The sequence below is a fragment of the Sesamum indicum genome, linkage group LG7 (assembly GCF_026168435.1).
Source record: "Sesamum indicum cultivar Baizhima isolate 11 linkage group LG7, ASM2616843v1, whole genome shotgun sequence".
Classification (NCBI taxonomy): domain Eukaryota; kingdom Viridiplantae; phylum Streptophyta; class Magnoliopsida; order Lamiales; family Pedaliaceae; genus Sesamum; species Sesamum indicum.
The window spans coordinates 9,553,331-9,561,640 of NC_142663.1; the positions used below are offsets into that span (position 1 = coordinate 9,553,331).

At 36.6% G+C, this 8,310-nt stretch overlaps 2 protein-coding genes across 3 annotated transcripts; both read right to left on the minus strand.

The window, feature by feature from the left end:
* Positions 1 to 538: 538 nt before the first annotated feature.
* LOC105166509 (cuscuta receptor 1) lies at positions 539 to 5,236 on the minus strand. Of its 2 annotated transcripts, XM_088882826.1 has the most exons (5): positions 3,956 to 5,236; positions 3,647 to 3,796; positions 3,423 to 3,566; positions 2,176 to 2,766; positions 539 to 2,103 (listed from the first exon to the last, which is right to left on the minus strand). In XM_088882826.1, exons 1-5 carry the CDS (start codon positions 4,323 to 4,325, stop codon positions 626 to 628), a joined length of 2,733 nt encoding a protein of 910 aa, XP_088738952.1. In that variant the 5' UTR covers positions 4,326 to 5,236; the 3' UTR covers positions 539 to 625. The 2 variants fall into 2 exon arrangements, with proteins under 2 accessions (XP_088738952.1, XP_011084190.1); XM_011085888.3 differs by having other exon boundaries at positions 539 to 2,766; positions 3,956 to 5,235.
* Positions 5,237 to 5,476: 240 nt separating this feature from the next.
* On the minus strand, positions 5,477 to 8,074 carry LOC105166460 (heptahelical transmembrane protein 1). Its single transcript, XM_011085824.3, has 4 exons — positions 7,650 to 8,074; positions 7,410 to 7,502; positions 6,285 to 6,333; positions 5,477 to 6,177 (listed from the first exon to the last, which is right to left on the minus strand). Exons 1-4 carry the CDS (start codon positions 7,880 to 7,882, stop codon positions 5,500 to 5,502), a joined length of 1,053 nt encoding a protein of 350 aa, XP_011084126.1. The 5' UTR covers positions 7,883 to 8,074; the 3' UTR covers positions 5,477 to 5,499.
* Between the last annotated feature and the right edge of the window lie 236 nt (positions 8,075 to 8,310).

Sequence of the window (8,310 nt, forward strand, 5' to 3'; positions counted from 1 at the left end):
ATTGAGCTACTTCTTAATTTCTTGAAGAATTCTCAACTCCTGATGGATTCCTCTGGGTGCTGAAAGCATCTAATCTCCAGTCTTTCTCAAATCTATATTTGTTTATGGAACTATATATGACCATAGGTTCTTTCATTTCTTGTAGTGTTCTTTCCTGACCTTTTTTCTTGTCATGCTTTTAAATTTTGAAAGAAATTTTGAGCTTTTGGAGCTTTTAAGTGATATTAACTTTCAATTCTTGTACAAGAATCCTTTTCTCAATTTCAAGATTCCTAGAAAATTTTCTCCAAGTTTAATTATTTTCTTAAAACTTCCTGAACTTTCCCCAAATTTCAAATATTAGTAAACCATGTAGGAAAAAATGCAAGCAACTAATATAATTTTATAAATGAGTAAATTATCCCATTATAAAAAAATAAAATAACAATTTATCTTTGTGTATTTTTTAAAATGCAGCAATTTGGTGATAACGAAGACTTTTGTTAATAGTGAAAGTTGAATCCTCACTGAAGCAATAAATAAAACAGAACTTAGATCATATGAACAAATTTTTCACTTTTGTTTCACCGGAGCACTGAACTCTTCCAGCTATCATTTCTATAGAGAACTAAGCACTGAAAATGTACTACCTTGGGAGTGAATAAAAGTAGAAGTAGAGAAAAAAAAGAACTCCTATAAACGCTCCAATATATGATCCGGTAAAGCTCCACCAGAATGACTCTTTGAATGGATCATTCTCTTCAAAATCCATAGTTGGCTGTGCTGAAGGCAGCTCTACGGTCCTGGTTCGACCTTTCTCCAATGGCGGTCCACGGAGCAACGGGTTTCCTACGTAGCTGCTATCTTCAAAAGTTGCAAATTGAGCTTTCCTATCCGGTATTCTCCCTGATAAGTTATTATAAGCAACCGAGAAGACAGATAAGAAGTTTAAGCTTATCAGCTCGATGGGAATTTCACCGGATAAGTTATTGTGTGATAAGTCCAAGCTTTGGATTTCGTGCAAGTTGGAAAATGTGGTGGGAATTTGTCCTGTTAAACGGTTATGTGACAAGTTTAGTGTATGAATACTGCTTAACTTTCCCAGTTCAGTCGGAATAGGGCCTGTGAGCCTGTTCATGGAAAGATCGATGCCAGAGATATAATAGAGAATGTTTCCTTTGTAGGATTCCAACCTGCTTTTCGATATAAACTCGATTTCCTCTTGTACATCGGACACGTAGAAATCAGCCTGGACGTATTGATTTATTTGGACTTCACATTCAAATGAGTATGTTCTAAAGGATCTATATGTCGTCCATCCAAGTTCCTGCACGTAAAATGTGTCATCAAATGGTCTTTTTCCCCCAAACGGTATCCGATGGAGGCAACTTGGTATCAGCCCTGAAAACTTATTGGAAGACAGATCTAGAATACTAAGGTTTTTCAGTTGGCAGAGTTCTTGCGGAATGGAGCCTTCAAGACTATTCCCTTTTAAAAGAAGAACCCTCAGATTCAAGTACGAGCTTATCCAACGAGGAATTTCTCCAGAAAATTTGTTGTCTCTAACGTCCATGGTCACAAGGGCAGATGTCATGGATGAAATATACGGTAGAGGTCCCATGAATTCATTCCCTTGCAGATGTAAATACGTCAGCGACGACAGATTGGCACAAGGAGGGAAAACACCTGTGAGATTGTTAAGAGAAAGGTCTAAGAATCTTAGCCGTGTAACGTTACAGAAGCCGAGTGGCATGGTGCCTTCCAATGAGTTTCTAGACAAGACAAGGGTGCTCAAATACTCAAAATCACTAATCCAATCGGGAAATTTGCCTGAGATGTTGTTGTTGCTTATATCCAGCCATCTCAAGTAGCGGCTGTTGTGGAGCCCATGCGAAAGCTCTCCGAAGAAATGATTATTATCCAAATAGAGGGACCATAGTTCTGTGAGGTTTGACTTTCCAGGGAGCAACTGGCCTTGCAAATTGTTATGTGATAGCTTCAAGAACCGTAAAGACACACATCCCATGAATAAATGTTCTGGTACCTCTCCTGAGAAGTTGTTGTTTGACAGGTCTAATGATTTCAGCTTTCTCAAATCACCCAGGGAGGCAGGAATTGTCCCTCCTAATGCATTTCTTGACAGGTTCAGGAACAACATGTTGGGAAGGACAGAACCAAGGAAATATGGAACCTCACCTTGGATTTGATTCCCAGATGCATCAAGCCAAAACATGTCGAGATTTCTTGAATCAGGGTGCAAGGAGAATTCACCTGTCAGCCGGTTATTCCTGAGACTAAGAAACTCCAATTTCGAGTTATTCTTTATTAACCAGGTCGGGGCCTCCCCTCTCATGCCATTATCACTAAGGTTGACGACTCTGAGGTCGTGCTGACTCCAGAGGAAGCTGGGAACTTTCCTGTCGGGCTTGTTGAGTATACAGTTCGACAGGCGAAACACTTTCAGCTGAAACAGCGGATTCCAGTGTGGGCTTTCTGTATCTACATTTAATTCCTTGTTGTGGCTGTCAAGTTCAAACACTTGAAGCCTGGAATTGTTGCCAAATGAACTGAATGAGACCGAGCCTCCAAAATGGTTGTAGGAGAGGGAGACATACTCAAGTGACTGAAGATTAGAGAAGAGATTTGAAGGAATACTTCCCGTAAACAGATTCCAGGAGAGTTCAAGAACCCGTAGAGATGTCAAATTGCTGAGACACAAAGGTAAGATTCCTTCAAACGCATTGTGGCTCAGATCTAACTCTTGAAGATTCCTTAATTTGCACAAATCTGTACAGGGTTTTTAACCAACTTGTTTTATTTTTCCACAGAGGAAATAAGGTACAAACAAGCAAAATCGCAAACTTTGTCCCACACACAAGCCTATTTCATAGTTGAGCCCTCGTTTTACGTGATTTTAAAAATGACCCACGGCCTGTTAAAAATCGCAAATGAAGCTAAAAAATGTTGCACGTTTGGTTCCCTTACTCATTACCAATAACTTTTAACGGCAGATCAAATTCCAACTGGTGAGGGCACATGACATTTACATGCTGATCAGATAAGCAGCAGAATTTTGGTTCGGTTTTTGATTCAAAATAAATTAAATGAATGGGTTGTTATTGTGTTATTTTGATTTAAAATATTGAATTGCATCCATAAGTATTTTATTCATTATACATTTGATTTTTTAGGTTTTTATATCTGTGTACAGATATTTTTGGACAAAATTAGAAAAATTATTTATATAATTTTTTTTTTAATAACGGTGAACCGAACGGAAATGAAATACGCAACTATTTTTTCTTTTTCCCCTCTATTTGTCAAACAGAATATGGGGTTACTTTTAAAATTTCGTAAAGCAAGGGGCGAAGTATGAAATGAGCCTAATGTGGAAATAAGTTTGCAATTTTTGCTGTACAAAGCCTTTAAACTTTCCAAATTACCTTTGTCTGATAAGGAGCCCTTCATATGGTTACCCCTTAATGATATAGCCTTGAGAGACGTAATAGTCCACAGTGACTGAGAAATACCTCTAAGTCTAGTATAAGCCATGTTCAGCGTCTCAAGGCCTCTCACTTTCATCAATTCTGCAATATATATATATATATGGGGAAATTGCAGGAGAAAAGGTGGAGTTGATGCATCAATGAATAAGTATTAGATGTACCTTGGAAAGTAGATAAGTTGTTGAGAGGATTAAACTCTAAGTTTAGAGACTTCAATGATTGCACTGCGCCTAAGGGTGGAATTTCAGTGAGCCCATTGCCATGTAAGTCCAAATATTGCAACTTGCTTGACCTCAATACACCATGAAAACCTGTTTGAATAAAGCCATCATCATGTTCAGTAGGATAAGATGTAGTTAAAGCTAAGGGTTAAATGCAAAAAACCCAGGGGTAAATTGCTATTACATTTGCTCATTTGCAATATCAACACTGACGCAAAAAAACAAAAGGGCTGTGAGCATAAGAAAAACCTTGCAAGAAATTCTGGGCCAAGCTCAAATTCTGCAACTCTTGGAAAGGAAGAAACAAGGAGAAATCCAGGTACCAGCGCTCCACGATTTTGGTGGCTGTGTCATACTTGGTGTCTTTGAGTGAAAGCTGGACGACACGCTTTGTGGTAGAGTCGCATCTCACATTCTCCCACTTGCAGCAGTCCATGTTGTCTCCGGCGCCCCAAGACGAGAATGCAGAGGCTGTCACGTTTGGAGGGTTAAAGGCTGCTTTCAGCCTCAGAAGTCCGATCCTCTCTTCCTCTATGCATCCCAGACTTCCATACCACTCAAGCTGAATGCTCAAAGAGCCAAACAGTACCCAATAAACTAAGACTGAGAAGGAATCCATGCCTCACAAATTTTAAGGTATGTTGTCGAGTTATATTCATGTAATAACAATGTCTACATGTTAAGAGTACTGTTATGAGCTAGAAAGGGTCATCGTAACATGATGTCATTGTAATTTTTATTAATGGATAGGAAATGAATTTCAATGTCGACACAGTAATGCGCCACGTGAATAGTTAAATCTAAAGAAAGAATTTTTGGGAGAGAGGGGATATCGGTTGTCTAATAAGATGAACGGTAACTTGTCCATAAAAAAATAATATTTTGAGTATTTATAGTGGTACTGAAAATTATGTAGTGTAGTAGGATATATATATTTATTGTATGCTTATATATATATGAATTACTTTCTATCCTTATAAATGAATGTGTATTACCAATATATACGTCAGATGATAATTATAAAGTTATAGTTGTGGAAAATTGTGGAAAATTCTTATTATGATATACGCAAATGCTTGACTATACCATTGACTTGTCTCTGTCATGAGGTTTTGTTGAGAAAAGAAGACTTCTTCCACATAGACGCGGCAGAGGAGTTCATTAAGAGAGTCAAAATTGGCGATGAGAAAATTGTGCATGAAATTATTATTAAGAACATCTAATGAAAATGTCTATAGCAACGTGGATTTAGTGATAATAATTATTTATTGTAATTATACAGATGTATCATTAATTACATATAATGATAATTTTTATATAATTTCTTGTTATTAATAATATATTATAATAAGATTAAAATTACTATCACTTAATATATATTGTCACTGATAACTTGAAAACAATGAATTAATATTTAATTTTCAATATTATCTTTTGGTGTGGTGTCATTGACCATAATGAATAGGTGCAAAATACATCACTATTGACTACAGCTGCCAACTGTGGTCCAACCACACATATCTTTTACTTAAGTACTTTTTTTAATAATAAATAAAACTTAATTATAAAATAATAAAATTTTATATATAAAAAAAAAATTATATTTAGTAGTCGTAATAAATATAAAAAAATATTGCAAGTTTAGTTCCAAATATGAATTTCGTTAATTTTTTAAGGGGAACAACAGTAAGTACCCCCAAGACTTAGGGAACTAGCTCGTGCAATTGTGGTGTTAAAAAACAATGGGACCAATATTATAAAAAGGGTTAATTTGTAGAACGTAAAATGCAATTTCAATTATTGCACCCGATTTGGGTCCGACATCTTAAGAAAATCTGTGCAGCACCGTAATGTGCCAAAGCCCCCATTACCACAAACACATGGAAGACTTGATGGCTCTGGCCAACAAGATCGAACCAACCAGGCTTCCACCGTTCTGGAACCCGGCTAACGTAAAACAGAGTCCCGATCAAGTACGACAAGGCCATGGCTGATTCATAAGCTAATGTTATGTTACGGTAGGGATCATTCCAGTTAGCTACGAGCGCATGTACTGCAGGGATTAGGCCGAACAAGCCCATGGACACAAAGAGCAAAGCACGGAATGAACGGAATTTCCCAGACATGAGGGCTGGAGAGAGCAATGTGATGACAGTGCATGTTCCTATGATTGTGATACCAGTGAGATAGACAAACTGCCAATGTGGGGTGCACTGGAAGATGTAGTATATTGGAGGGAAGAAGGAGGTGATTATCATGATTGTGATCCCGACGTAATCCAATTGGAGTAGGTATTCGTTTAAGCGACGGGAGTGGCAGCAAAAGAGATGGCACATGCTGCTTGAGAGGAGACAGAACATGGAGCCGCATAGGAACACATAAAATGGCCAGTTTGGGGTGGATGTTTCTCGGGAGTTTATGTCGCCTTCCAGACTTGATTTCTGCTGCAAGTCTATCGGTTTTACTGGCCCCTGCGTGCATCAATTTCCCAGAATATGCATTACAACATTTTTTGGCTTTTGTCATAATTTGAATATCAAAAAATAAAGAGACTGGGAAAACAATGAGGATGGCTCACCAGGGACAATTTGCTGGAGACATTACCTTCTGCACTTGATGGAAGTTGCCTGAAAAACAATGGGGACACCGTTGCAGTTAATGCTTCAGATGAAACTAATTAAGCATTTGCAAATCAACCATCTTTGACAGAAATGCTACAGCGTTCGAACTAATCAAATTGACGGAGAAGACATCCCAATCAACCAACACCAATAATATGAACAATCAATCCATGGAGGATTTTGGCATCAATAATCAAGTAAACAGAGACGGAGAATATCTGTATCGACATACAAAGATTGATCGTTGTAGCTCTGTCACAGCATGGCCAGAACTATTTCTCAAAATTGTCTAGCTTTGATCGATCCACCCGATGCATGTTATTATTCATTTCTAGCTTTTGAAATTGTATTTCAGACCTTTAAGGAAGGAGGTTATGCCGATGACTGCTAAATGTCCCTTTCAATAATTAGCTCGATAATATATTCGAATTACTTGTTATTATTTGCCTCATAATTTACTGGTACAACATAAATTCACGAGTGCATGCATTTTGTGCAAGTAGTTTTATGGAATTATTGTAATTGCCAAATATTCATTGATCTTGAATCAAATCGTTTAAAAGTTTAAGCTGTTGGAAAGGATAATCATTTCATATTAATATACACTCCCTGCATGAGCAAATACAGCACTTTAAACCTTTCTTTTATAAATGGGGAGCAATCGGATTTAAAACAAAAAACCTCTTTCCTGGTCTGGCTCTCAGACAACATTAAATCACCTATTCCTTTAAAATTTTGAACACTAGAGATGATAATCACTTAATATTAATATTTTAACATATTCACAAACAAAATAAATATCGCCAAACATCTTTTTATTTTAGGGTTAAATAAAATTTGCTCTCTTATAAAATTCAAAATTTTCGGAAAACGCCATTATGAAAAAAGAAGTTACAAAAGACCCCACTTGACATTTGAAAAATGACGCACACAGCCTCCCTGCTAAAGGGTTTCTTTAGATCATTTTTCAAACGACATGAAGTCTTTTTGGGCGTTCTTTTTTCAAAAATGGTTTTCAAAATCACAACGTAAACGTTACAAAAACACAAAGACAATGATAATTTAGAACTTAATGGACTTACCCAGAAAACATTGTGATGAAATCTACAACCTGAGGCACATCCGCTAGATTGCCTACAGTCAATCCCACAAACACCAAAAATCCAAGCAAGTGCCTGCGCCCCAAAAAACAAGAACTTATAAAACACTAAAAAAGATAAAAATAGCTGAAAGAAAAGCAAACATAAACAATTCAAACACAATATATGATATGACAAATTCAACTAATTAATTTAGTGAATTGATGGGGAATTCGCAGTTACGTCCAGATGTTAAGGGTCTCATTGTGGCATTGAAAGAGGCTGCGGAGTGCTACTTTGAGCGGCCAATTAGCTCTGTAATAGTTGAGTATGTAGTCATTATCCTTCATGTAGTCCGGCAATTCATGGAAGGATAGAAGAGGGTATCTTTTCTCTCTGTTTCTGCGCCTAATCGTCTCCTTGCTGCTGCTGTTGCGGGTGTTCGCCACTGTGAAAAAGCAGACTGTTTGATCCATCTTTTCGCCCGGTTTCCTCTTCCAAACTCACCTTTCACGTAGCTTTGATCATACTAACCGCTGATTCTTCAACCAAAAGAGGCAATTTCTGAAATCCCTTTTCATGTCTGTGGAGAAAGAAGAGAAATGGGGTGGGGTGGATAATAAGTGCAGAAGATGGTACTTAACAACTGCACCAGCATTTAATTCTGGTACAATGCAATATTTTGATATAATTATAAATATTTATAATTGGTTGTTTTATAAATTATTAATACTTTTATTATTTGATAAAATTATTTAATTTTTTTAATGAGAATTTGAAATTATCATTTTTTACTTTTTATTTTTAAAAAGTGTAAAAAGAAAATAAACAAAGAGAATGGAAATTTTTAAACATTATAGAGAAAATATTGACTTATTCCATAAAAAAATTCAAAAAAATTTTA

Bases quoted from the DNA above. Each gene is read 5' to 3' on its own strand.
- LOC105166509 (XM_011085888.3), bottom strand. From the start codon at position 4,325: ATGGATTCCTTCTCAGTCTTAGTTTATTGGGTACTGTTTGGCTCTTTG. The intron at 3,797-3,955 runs GTTTTTCTTATG...TTATTCAAACAG, and splicing joins GGCCCAGAATTTCTTGCAAG to GTTTTCATGGTGTATTGAGG. The intron at 3,567-3,646 runs GTACATCTAATA...TATATATTGCAG, and splicing joins CAACTTATCTACTTTCCAAG to AATTGATGAAAGTGAGAGGC.
- LOC105166460 (XM_011085824.3), bottom strand. From the start codon at position 7,882: ATGGATCAAACAGTCTGCTTTTTCACAGTGGCGAACACCCGCAACAGC. The intron at 7,503-7,649 runs GTAACTGCGAAT...TTTGGGGCGCAG, and splicing joins GAGACCCTTAACATCTGGAC to GCACTTGCTTGGATTTTTGG. The intron at 6,334-7,409 runs GTAAGTCCATTA...ATTGTTTTTCAG, and splicing joins TTCATCACAATGTTTTCTGG to GCAACTTCCATCAAGTGCAG.